General features: G+C 36.9%; 1 protein-coding gene across 4 annotated transcripts in view; it reads right to left on the bottom strand.

Annotated features, from left to right (window-relative positions):
* The window catches only part of hppy (MAP4K3-like protein hppy), a 34,632-nt gene that overhangs the window by 14,853 nt on the left and 6,178 nt on the right, over positions 1–13,601 (bottom strand). For all 4 annotated transcript variants that reach the window (XM_013323116.1, XM_013323117.1, XM_013323118.1 and 1 more), the window contains exons 2-5: positions 2,500–2,703; positions 1,974–2,080; positions 1,268–1,406; positions 433–505 (exon numbers count right to left, since the gene is read on the bottom strand). In XM_013323116.1, coding sequence (XP_013178570.1) covers positions 433–505; positions 1,268–1,406; positions 1,974–2,080; positions 2,500–2,703 — 523 coding nt within the window. The remainder of the gene's footprint in view (positions 1–432; positions 506–1,267; positions 1,407–1,973; positions 2,081–2,499; positions 2,704–13,601) is intronic.

The raw sequence follows: 13,601 nt of genomic DNA, 5'->3' as shown, positions 1-13,601 counted from the left end.
TTGACATGTAGAACATAGCCTGGAATAACATATAGGCTAATTAAGTTTTTTTTTAATCCCACGCGGACGAAGTCGCAAGCTACAGCTAGTAGAATATAAATAAATTGAATAGTCTTATTATAAGTTGTTAATTATAATAGTTTATTTTAAGTAATCTTACTGTTGCCGACAGATACGGAACTTTTTAGACTTTTTTATTCATAATTGTTATATTTTTGAATTTAGAACTTTATATGTTTTTTCTTCCTTTTTCTCTATTTTTAAACCATCAGTTGTAAATATATTCTTGTAACAGTGCGTGCTTTTCTCCTTATTTCTAATAATTCTATTTAATATTTTCATTTTATCTTTTTATTATATAACATAATATTCCAAAATTCATCTTAATCCTAACGCTCTTCCATCCTTACATATTCGGTCGTCTTTACTTACCAATGGCAGTTATCCCACAAGCCCAGATATCACAGAGCTGGTTGTAACCACCCTTCCTTTCTACAGCAGCAACCTGGAAATTATTTATCATTATTGCCTTCTACTATACTTTTTTATGGATTTATTTGTTACGGCCTACAGTCTAAATTCCTGAACCGATTTTGGTGAATGAGGTGTCATTCGATTCGTCTTCTTCAACAGAGTGTCATAAGGTATATTAAATCGATACAAAACACATATATTAAACGAGAGAGATGAAATTCTGAAAAAATAGAAAAAAGTTCGAGTTCAAATCTCATTCCCCATTTTTTTTTATTAATTGCAAAATCTTTTTTTGGATGATTTCGAGTACATTCCTAACTGCTAAAAATGTGACATGTAAATTTTTTTTTTATGTAGATAATAAATATAAAAATTTTGTTTCAAAACGGCAGCCAATAGATGGCGCTATTTTATCTATTATAGCATTATTTTTCTGATTAGGGAACATACCCATACTACTTGACCTACTTTTTTAGTTTTTTCGACCCCTCCCTCTCCTCGGTGACCACTCGTAGTACATGCCAAAGCCTTTAGTTTTTACGTAGTAATTCATAATTATGATTTTTAATCATTTCACAGGAAAAAAAAAATTGGCTCAAACTCCTCTTTATAGCATAAGACTGCATGCATACTTAAATTACTAGTGAATTATGTATTATGAAAAAAATAACAAGTAACGACTACGTGACTAAAATCTGAGCCCCCCCCCGCTCCTGAGAATGACCGTAGTATTTTAAGGACTTCGCCCCCCCTGAACGGGTCACATAGTATGGGTATGTTCCCTTAGTCTTACCTCGGGTGCCATCCAATACGGCGTCCCAATAAAAGATTTTCTTTTATTAATAGTAGCTGTAATCTGCGCAGATACGCCAAAGTCCGCTAATTTCACATCTCCGCATTCAGTCAGCAATATATTAGCACCTTTGATATCCCTGTAATTAAAGTTAACCAACTACAAAAGTGTTTTTTCTATACAGACAGGAACTGAGAACTTAAACTTGACATCATACTCATTCAGTCACTTCTTCCACATTCATACATCTACGTGTATAGAAAAAACATGGCAATATTTGATCGATAGAGATAAAACGCCATGAAATAAAAAAAAATCTGTCTGTTACATGTACTATTCGATAATTCATCGAATCTGAACAAGCTAGAGTCTTTAAAAGGCTTCACTAACCCGAGTTTCTTGATTATAAAGGTGTTTGTTTGAATGTATCTCCAGAACAGCTCCAAGGATTTTGAAGAAATTTGACATAAATGTAGAACATAGTCTGGAAGAACACATAGGGTCCTTTTTTTAATTTGGACGGAGTCGCGGGCGATAGCTAGTACAATATAAAGATACTATAGTATTTTTCAAATATCTTAGAGGCTCAAGGTCATCTGCATTGCGCTGTGCCTTCCATGCATTCCTTTATGTCCTATACATCAATATTGTGTATCGACTCGTACGATGTTCAGAGCCGTTAATATACTTGAAAACCTCTACATACCTATGCATCTTCCCCATGCTATGTAGATACGAGAGACCGGTGAGGGTCTCTCGGCACATGTAAGCTATCTGCAGCTCTGTCAGCGGGCCGGTTACATGATAGATATCCTGGAATGAACAAACATACAAGTTCAACATAAACATATATGCATGGAAATTGCATCCGTTTTTATATTAATGTTGCAAATAAACAAGCAGCCATCTGAATTCGCCGAAATGATTAAGCGAACGCAGCCCATAGACATCAGCAATTGTAGATGCATTGCCTACCTATATTCTACAGAGGAGAGAACGCACAGAAAAAGCATATATCCTTTTCCTATGCGTCCACTTCTCAGTCAAATCTAATTCTTTTAAGAAAAGTGGTGGGAATGGAAAGGGGAATAAAATAAGGCCTGTGGGTCGCATACTCATCAGACTTTACGCAGAATTTCTTCCTCTTGACGCCTGTCTTCTGTGTGGTCGTGGTATTGCACCAGCTGAACCTAACTCTCACCCTAACACAATAGACTAAGTATCCACATTACCTGCAAACTGCCTCCACCGCAGTATTCCATGCTGATCCATAGCTTGTCTCTGCGCAGATACGAGCCATAGTATGCGACGATATTGGGATGCCGGCAGTCTTTCATCATCAGAATCTCCTGCTGGATGATGGCGAAGTCATCACCCGGCTCCAGCTTTATCACCTTGATGGCGGCAAGCTCGCCATTGCCGTTGAGACGTTTTGCCTGGAATTAAAAGTTGTTCATGGATTACGAAGTCTTTTAAATTATTATAGCTACATATTAGCAGAACCGACAATAGTTAAACATATGTGTTTCGTGTCTGATTTCTCTATATCTCTAGTTTGTAATAGCAATAGAAAAACTTAATCTATCGTTCAGAAGACAATCAATCCATTTATCTTCCTCTCATAGAAATTAATTAAAATCGATTTTTAAAATCAATTGTTGGGTTATGTTAGGTTAGAATTTTTTTGTAATTTCCAATTGTTAATAAAACAATTGTTATTTGTCTATTTCAAATACATTTTAAATGTTCTGTATGACTTTGTTGAACATTTTCTAAGATGACGTCTATTCTAAGATGGGTCTTGACCTTCGACAACATGTCTCCACTTTCCCCAATCCCGGACGAGATCCCCGATCTCAACCCATTCCCGGACATTTAGCTCCCGAAGATCTTTAACATTTTAAACATAATGTTATATTAATCCAAGTTTAAATTGTTGATCAAATTAGGACCTGTTATGTACTTGCATTCCTAATCGATGGTCCATTGGTCTATTGGTATACTTAAATCAACAAAGTGGTCGACCGAACGCATTCGGGTCATCGCCTACGCTGTAGCTAATTATTCCTCCCTACACCGACTACATATAGAAGATATAATTGTGTAATTGATAATTTATTTATTATAAACTAGCTGTTTCCCTCCGTCCGCGAGAAATTAAAAAAAACTTAATTATTAGCCTATGTGTTCTTCCAGACTATGTTCTAATGCTGTGCGAAATTTCAGCGAGATCCATGGAACCGTTCTAGAGATACCTTCCATCCAAACATTTGCATTTATTTTATTAGTAAGATAAATAATCACTGTAATAGTAATAATGGTAGATGTCAGCAACAAAAACATTTGCTGCCCAAATGGGCAAGCTCTACCTGTGCAATACCACGACCACACAGAAGACACGCGTCAAATAGAAGCAAGGAGGGAAGGCTTATTTTTAGTCCCCTTTCAACCCTTTTCTTATAACGGAGGAGGTGACGTATAAGAATGGGAAATATCCTTTACTGTCCACTTATCCGTCGATTAAAGTCAACACATCTGCAATTGCGGATGTCTATGGAGAGCGGTGGCTTCGCTATTTCGGCGTATTCCATCAATGGACAGAGAAGGGGGACACAAAAAGGATAAGTATAGTAGGTTACGGTCTTCGTTATAATTTCAATGAGACAAACAGACATGCATATATGGTTGCATGCTATCAAAACGCCAGTTACATAATGTCGGAACATTGCGACGACTCTACCGGGAAGATATCAATTTGTGATTGTAATAGCCGGCCTAGTTGTGCCTGTACTGTATACTTTGGGTTTCCACTGGTCGAAACTAGTATACGAGACAAATTGTCATCTCTGATTTTTTGTTGATCTTGACAAACAAGTTACGAGCGACTGGTTTTAGGGACTAAAGAACAAATTGTGCATGACGCTTGCTTGTGTATGAAGCTCTATGACATTGTATTATGTAAGTTGCTTAGCTACTTAAATCGCCAGGTTTTGGAGATTTATGTTGCCTTCTATATTATGAATTTAAGAGCTAAAATACAGAGAATGTTTGCTGCTATGACAAGTATTCATCATCAGTTCACTATACGCCTCCACTAAGGGGCTCGGAGCCTATTCGAAGTTAGTGACTAAGCCATAGTCAATGCTGGCCCAATGCGGGTTGAGTTCTCACATATCTTTGAATATCTTCTCAGATATGTGCATCACGATGTTTTCCTTCACCCTAAGAGCGTCGGATAAATGTACAGATGTAAATCGAAAAATACATTGGTACACGTCGGAATTTGAACTCAGAACCTGCAGATTACAAGTAAAGAGCTTCGCCCTTGAGCCACCGACGCTTATCGACAACTATTCGACTTATTTATGCAAGTATCAAGTGAGATTTCACGGAACTGACTAGTAAATAAACGTCCCTAACTGTTCTTGCTTGCTTGTGCTATTCCTATCTGTACGAATTAAATTAAGGATTGCGCACTCACGCGTAAGTGATTAAAGTGACGAGTTAATTTGCAACAGTTCAGAGACGGGGTCGACGAAACATTTACGAGTTAGTCCAAGTAACAGACAATGTTGCACATTGATTTGATTAATCATGTCACGCAATCGATAATCGATTCAAGTATCGATTTTTTATTCGTCATCAATCATTTATCAGTATAATAGCTGACTTAAAAAAACGTAATTACTACAACGAAGCCAAATTTCATAATCCTCATCCTACCAGTTTCTGATAAAGTATGGATAAGGTAGGCTACTAAACAAAAGAAATGGATAGGAAAAATACTTTTCTCCTGTTTGGCCTCTCCTCTGTCTTAATAAAAAGTTAATAGATAATCCATAGCTTAAATATATAGCTAGTTTGAACTCCGACAAGACAAGTTCACAAGAAATCCAAAAAATAGCCCAAAAACCCCGTTGTTATATTGTTGTCTCTATTTCGTCAAAGGTAATGACAAGGATGCAGATATGTTTTACACAGAGATTTTAGTCTCAAAACCCTACGGTTAATCAGTTTGTGCAGGTGAAACTGCAACAAAGGTATTACGTAAGCATTCCATTTGCCGAAACAAAGGCTTATCACAAGGTCGTGATATCCGATGATAAGGGGGATAGCGTGCATTTAGTGTTACGATAACTATAAATGAGATTGGCCACTTTATTGTCAATGCATTGATACAGGTTAAATACTTTGAGTTATATTAAGGTGCGTTCCACCATCGAAAAAAAACAAAGCATTAACAGTCATTTGACATAACCGAATATATTTGTGCAGGTGATTAACGAGTTTAAATGATTAAAAGGAATTTACGAAAGTCACAAATAAAATTGTCTGTCTGCCAGTTTGTCTTTTTTTTATATCATAAGGTGGCAAACGAGCGAGCGGCCACCTGAAGTCGCTAAAATAGCGAAGTGACCGTTGCCCATAGACATACGCAATTGCATATTCGTTGCCTACCTTTAATCGACGGAGGAGAGGATGCACAGAAGGAAAAGATCTTCCCTTCCCATGCATCCTCTCATCCGGAAAGTCCACTTCCACTTCCCATCCTTTCATTATGAGAAAAAGGGTGGGAAGGGAAAGAGGACTAAATTAGGCCTCCGGGACGCACACACATCAGATGAAACGCAGAATAGCTTCCACTTGACGCGTGTCTTCTGTGTGGTCGTGGTATTTCACCGGGCGAGAAGGGCCGATTCGTGCGAAGATATTAAAGCGGGCTCTACCACTGTTGAAAAATCTGTCTTTCCGCAAAATCTGTGTTTGTGCCGGTTAACCTTCGAAACGGCTGGACCTATTTTAATGGAACTTTTATTGGAAGGTACCTCAAGTATACTGGAGTAACATCGGCTATTTTTTTTAATTCTACGATGACGAAGTCACAAGTCACCGTTAGTTTTGTAATTAAAACTATGGAATATAACATATTTTACTCCTTTTCTCCGAGTATTAGTTGCTGCGCGTATAATTTAAACGTTTAATCAATTTAAGAAATGTAACCTACTAATATTTGGCTACGCGCAGTGTAGTACTAGCCAAGTGGGACACCAGATTGATTAGGTTCTTGTAAATAATACCATCCGGCATTGTGTGTTACTGAAGGAACTACAGGAACGTCGGTGACTCAGTGGTCAAGCACTTGACTTGCAATCCGCAGGTCCTGAGTTCGAATCCCGCCATGTACCAATGAGTTTTTCGATTTCCGATTTACATATGTACATTTATCCGATGTTCTTACAACATCGTGATGCAACCTGCACATATCTGAGTCGAAATTCAAAAGATATGTGTGAAATCAACCCGCACTTGGCCAGCGTGGTTGACTATGGCTTAATCACCCTTAACTTAGGGTAGGCTCCGAGTCCCTCGGTGGGGACGTATAAAACACAATTTAAAAAAAAATACCGAGCAAAGCGGTCATCCAGGTACTGTACTTTATGCATCTCTATCAGCCAACATATATGAGTTCCCTACCTTCTTATTGTTAGGAAGAAAATCCGATACTATACCGGTGTACTGGCACAACACTAGCCTTACTAAAATGTCGACGTTTATGTCCCCTCACTAATCATTCTGACACTTGACTTTGCAATGTAAGCGCGCCATTCGCGACAAAGGATTTAATCTTATATATAAAATTCTCGTGTCACAATTTTCGTTCCCATACTCCTCCGAAACGGCTTGACCGATTCTCATGAAATTTTGTGAGCATATTGAGTAGGTCTGAGAATCGGCCAACATCTATTTTTTTATTCCGCGCGGACGGAGTCACGGGCGACAGGTAGTTAATGTGTAAAATTATGCATATCTACTTTAATACAATCCTTACTTTCTTTGGTCTTTCTATTCCTTTTTTATTTACGTGATCATCATCCTTCAGCATAACCTCTAACCTTCTGCTCCTAAATTTCTCTACCACTGGCGCTACTTTTAAATTTCCTCTAATATACACAATATAAGCTAGATCATTAAACCTAGCTTTTGTCAAACACGCCCTACTTTCTGCACGGATAGAGGGTGAAAAAATGCAAAGTATTAAATTTTAGAAACACGCCAACCCTTTGCGAGTCGGCGGACTGGGAAAATTGATTACGCTTTCAACACGCTCGCCATTTTAAATCTATTGTCCACTTTTTTTTTACTTTTTTTTCAGCACACGAGTGTAAATTAATTAATAATCACTGAAATTTCCATTTTTTTGAAGCTATGTGTGTTCAAAGAGCGTCGGTGGCTCAAGGGTTTGTAATCTGCAGGTCTTGGGTTCGATCCCGGCATGTACCAATCTGTTTATCGATTTTTGATTTCCATATGTATATTTATCTGACGTTCTTACGGTGAAGAATAACATTGTGATACAACCAAAAGATATGTGTGAAGTCAATCCGCATTGAGTCAGCGTTGTTGACTATGACCTAGAAATCCCTAACTTAGGGTAGGCTCCGAGCTCCTCAGTGGGGACGTAAAGTGAGTTGATGATATACATGATACATATCAATTAAAATCGATTTTAAATTCAACCTTATTATTCGATATATCGATATTTTACAATCATTCAAAACACGTGCGGCTCACATAACTGTCAAACTGTTATAGGTCCAGTGACCTGGACGTTTAGCGTACTCAATCAAATTGGATTGGCCTATAACTTCGTATGAAGGATGTTTAAGCATGTAACGCTAGTTTTTTACCGTGATTTTGTCCGGGAAAGTAATAAAAGTTGGCAAATTTTTTTCAATGTTTTCAGAAGCAACGAATAAGAATAAGTAATAATTTATTAACTAACGAGAGAGTGGTATAATAATACCAGTACCACTCACCCTGATGAAGGGCCCCCGATGGGCTCGAAACTAGTCGGTGCCGCCACCGGACGAATATACGTGGGTGTTTAGCCGTGTTAATATATATGTTTAGAGTAGTATAATTAGAAATCGAATGATACTCAAATCTTTAAAATGGTTAGGTCCTATAGGATACATCATTATGTTTAAATGGATGGTTTTGGATCTCCATAACAGCTATACAGACCAGAACATAGTCTGGAAGAACACATTATGCCAATTAAGTTTTTTTTTTAATTCCACGAGGACGAAGTCGCAGCCGAAATGTAGTAGAAAATAATCATGGAGATGCGAATATATCGCATCCTAAAGTAACCTTTTTCCTATATTTGCTTACTTATTTATTTCGCTAAGTCATCATTAATAGCGATAGCTTAATAACACTTTAACATCTAACAACTTTCTAATAAATAAAAAAACAATTTTTATCCAAACCTGTCATGAAGACAGGTTCTCAGCGCGATGCAACTAACCTAAATAAAGTAATTTCACTCGTCATGCTTATTATAAACTAGCTATCGCCTGCGTCTCCGTACGCGCATAATAAAAAACCCTAATCTTTATATATATAATTCTTCTGTGAGTGTGTATGTCACTGAACTTCTCTCAAACGACTGGAGCGATTTTGATGAAATTTTTTGTGTGTTCAAGGGGATCTGGGAATGGTTTAGATTCACAATTTTGTCCGCTGGACAATGTTTTTTTTATTAATTTTTAATTTACTAGTAGTTGTGATTTTGGAATGTTTTACATTGGATCCGACAGACGGCGCTACCATCGCAGTGTATTTGACAGTGTCAGACAACGTCTGTCGGGTCCGCTAGTTAGTATTATAGTATATATGTTCCTCCCAATTATGTTCTACATCTATACCAAATTTCAGCGAGATCCATACAGCCGTTGTGGTGATACCTTCTAACAATCATCCATCCAAACATTCGCATTTATAATATCAGTAAGATACATTCTACGTATACATTCATATCTTAAAAACAAAAAGTTAAAAATATGTCTGTTGTAATCTACAGGGTGTCTATTTTAACATTTCAATAAGGCTTAATGGGAAAAAATTCGTCTCGTCATGATTTTGTCGCACTGCGGGTTTTCCCGCATCTATCTCTTGGAGATAATTAGAAACGAAAAACTATCACAACACTAACTTCAATTGGGGTGAATATGTATACATTGCTAAACCTTTTAGGATGTTTAAAGGATAGCAGAGAAGGCTTTTAATCTAAAAGATTTGATATTATTCCTTACAAACATACAAAAATATACAATTTAAAAAAAAAATAGTTTGCAAGTTCATTATCGTGACGGCAGTCATGATTAAAATAAATACAAATATATAATAAAAATGGAGTGTCTGATTGTAAATATATTTGCATTACTTATAACGTTGAATATTTATAATAATTTTTTGTCCGTCCGTCTGTATGCAAGCGTTCCGTCTGATCTCCGAAACGGCTGGACCTATTTTTACGAGACCTTTAAAGGAAGCTGATGATTCATGCCATCAGTCCTCATTACTCCTGAGTAACGTGGGCTTTTTCAATCTATATTGGCAAATTTGCTGGCAACCTTGATCTCATAAAATAATACCATTTTTTAATTATGTATTACCATCACCAGCTCACTATACGTGCTCACTGAGGGGCTTGGAGCCTACCCTAAGTTAAGGGTGATTAGGCCGTAGTCACCCTCGCCTGGCCTAGTGCGGGTTGGTTGACTTCACACATCTTTGAATTTCTTCTCAGATATGTGGAAGCTGCATTACGATGTTTTCCTTCACCGTAAGAACATCAGATAAATGTACATATGTAAATCGAATCGAGAAACACATTGGTACATGGCGGGATTCGAACCCACGACCTGTAGATTGCAAGTCATGTGCTTGACACCTGAGCCACTGACGCTCTTAATTATGTATAGCAATAATGAATAACTAACATGAAATAAAAAAGATAGGAACTCAATATCGTAAATTCAAATAAACTGTTCAACGTATGTATATTCTTATTTCTAGTACAAGCTTGACCCAGTTTCGTATCACTTAGCCCGGTTATTATAAACATAGATTGTTTTATTAAAAAAATCAATATTAAACCAATAGTTACGCTTGTCTATGATAATATTCTACACAAATATTATAAAGAAATAATTTACGACTAGAAAGCTGTAACATAATACTAACTTAAAAACCTCAATTTTTTTATAGGAGAGGGGGGCAAACTAGCAACGAATCGCCTAATATTATTTGATCCGACGCCCATGGACATCCGCAATGCCAGAGGAACTGCAGATGCGATGCTGGGCTTTAAGGAAGGTGTACGCTCTTTTCTTGAAGGCCCCTAAGTCGTAACTGTTTGGAAATACCGCTAAGGACAGCGTATTCCACAACGCGGCTGTGCGAGGTAAAAAGGTACGCGAAAATCTCGTCGTTGTGGGATGCCAGCCTTAGAGATGGAAAGGATGGAATTTGGCGCTCTGTCGACTCGTACGATGATGGAACTCAGCGGCAGGTATGGTTCCAAACAATTTTTCGGAACACTCCCCGTGGTAATTACTAGGCTATGTGTTCTTCCGGACTATGTTTTACATCTGTGTCAAATTTTAGCGAGATTTGTGCACCCATTCAGGAGATACCTTCTAATAACCATCGATCTAAACATTCCTATTAATAATATTAGTAAGATTTGTATAAAACGTTTAAAAAATAAATATCCAAAAAGAAATTAAGAACACCCTGTAACCGAGGTCTCTGACTCAAAAATATAGGTAAAAGAGAGAGTGGCATAGCGTTTAAAAATCCTTTTTTACAACTTTTAAACTAGTTTTAATACCTTACTATTGAACCATGTCGCAACGTAAGTCAACAGACGCGCAGGAACAAAAGACGCGACGTCTAGTCTTGCACTTGGCGTAGCTAATGTACCCCTCTTAATAAAGAAGGGGATGATTAAGGGTGTCTGAAAGTTTCACAACAAACTTAAATGTAAAATCTTATGTGACTAGCGGTCGCCTGCGTCTTCCTCTGCGCACAATTTAAAAAAAGCCTATTATATTCGTTTCTTCAATCGGTCCGGGCGTTTGGGAGATTATTCCAAACAAACGCGAATATCGAATAGAGAGACAAAAAATTTTTTTTTCGTTAGTAGCAAAGCAAATAAATAATGTTACGAATATTATAACAGTGAATGTTTAGATGAGATGGATGGATGTTTGTTTGAAGGTAACCCCAGAAAGGCATAAAGTATCTCGCTAAAATTCGACATTTTTGTAGAACATAGTCTGAAAGAACACATAGGCTACTTAACTTTTTTCAATATTACGTTCAGACACATAGAGACATAGAGTAGAAAAAAAACAGAGATATCAGTATAGAACATTATATTGTCATCTCAAAGTTTTTAAGGAGAAAGTAAAGGATGTCAATATATTTTTGTACTATCTTCAGATGTCACCAACTGTGAGAGATTGTAAATTATTGTATTTATTCACTTTCACATCTCTCTATAGATGCAGCGTGCAAAACATTTATGCAAGTCTAATTCAAACAAACACTCTCACATCTATAAAACCGTGACGACACGACGTTAATGTCACAAAAAAAAAACTATTCGATACTATGAAAATCTTTTAAATAGGCTATCCCTTAGTGAAGATTCTTCACATCAAATTAAGGGAGACGTGGATTTCTGAGAATGAAATCCTTAAGTAAAACATATTGTTACCTCTGTTTTGTCAAAGATAATGACAGGGACGATATGTTTTATACAGAGATTTTAGTGTCAGAAACCCATGCTAACTGCAATGGATTGACTTAAAGTTTAAATAATCTGTCCCTTAGTGTAGATATCTCATACTAAATATACAATAAAAGTCTAATAAATATCATAGATAAATAACATTTATATATCACATTGCATACTATATCTAGATATATAAACGGGATATCGTTAAATTAAATGTCGTCGAACCGTCTCGCCAAATAACTGATTCACTCGGCTGCGTTCCTTCCGCCCCACGTCTGACAAGTACAATGAAAACGCACAAGTGCATATTACGAGGGTCCCGTAAACGAGACGAGAATATGTTGAAATTGTACATAAGCTTGTATATCAATCAACAACAAAAAAAAACAAATACATAACATAATTTTAAAGATTACATTCTTTAGCCATAGTTTTTTAATTCTTACTATCTTACTCTTACTAATATTATAAATGCGAATATTTAGTTGGATGGATATTTGTTTGAAGGTAGCTCCAGAACAGATCAACGGATTTTGAAGATACTTCGCACACATGTAGAACATAGTTTGGAAGAACACATAGACTACTTAAGTTGTTTTTTATTTCACGCGGACGGAATCGCGGGCTACAGCTATTAGTAAAAGGAAAGATTTGATTGTTTGTTTTCATTAAATATTCTCCGAAACTATTGAACCGATTTGAAAAATTCTTTCACTGTGGAGAAGCTACACTATCCCAGTGTTAAATAGCTTATATTTATTACTAAATATTTTTTTAATTTCGCGCTACCGAACACAATTTGCTAGTTGCTTTATCTTTGAAAGTAAAGATGAATTAATCATGAAGTGTATTTTAGAATTAAAATTGTAGATATACACAAGAAATGCCCCTGTCTAGTAAAAATATGTTTCCAAAGTTTCTATATTTGAAACAACATATATGTATGCGGAATCCTAAAATTAATCGAATCGTACAGTTATGGCCAAGCAAAGGGATTAATATTTTGTCGCGACTTGTCGACCGATGTTATTATCGAACCCCTACCAGACCCCCCCTTGGCTTCCTGCCTTAGTTCATTGCTCTTTGGAGGGAGTTAGTCTGCGAACTTAACACTTTCGTTGCCACTATCATTTTTACATACAAAAATAATTTCTCAGAACTAAACAGTAGCGGTAAAAGTGTTAAAACATGTCATAGCCTCGTACATTTAATAAATAATTAAGTTAACGAATTTACTATTAATCAAAAACCTGGCTTAATTTTTTGATGACTTTTTTTTTATAAAATAAGGGAACAAACGAGGTATTCAATGACGCCCATGGACATCTGCAATACCAGAGGAACCGCAGATGCGTTGCTTGACTTTGAGATGATAAGCCCGCTTCTTCCTTCCTAAAGTCGTAGCAGTTTGGCAATACCGATGAGGACAGACTATGGTCTGGAATTTCTGTCTCGCACAACGCTGTGCGAGACAGAAATTTTGCGAAAACCGCACGGTTGTGGATTGTCAGCTATCAAGATGGTGTGAAACCTGGCGATCGTGTCGTCCGCTGACGGAACTCGCCCGCATGAATTATGCCAAACAATTCTTCCGAGCACTCGCCGTGGTAGATGCGGTATAAAATGCAGAGGGAACAAACTTCCCTCCGCAATGCCAGAGTGTGGAAAGTGTTGTTGAATAATCCACACTAAGGGTCTCTGTCTGTGACTAATTTAGTCATCCAGTCTTGTAATTTATCT

Source organism: Papilio xuthus, unplaced genomic scaffold (assembly GCF_000836235.2).
Source record: "Papilio xuthus unplaced genomic scaffold, Pxut_1.1 DF825783.1, whole genome shotgun sequence".
NCBI lineage: Eukaryota > Metazoa > Arthropoda > Insecta > Lepidoptera > Papilionidae > Papilio > Papilio xuthus.
The sequence above is the reverse complement of the archived record's forward strand: the minus strand, read 5'-3'. Positions and strand labels throughout refer to the sequence as shown.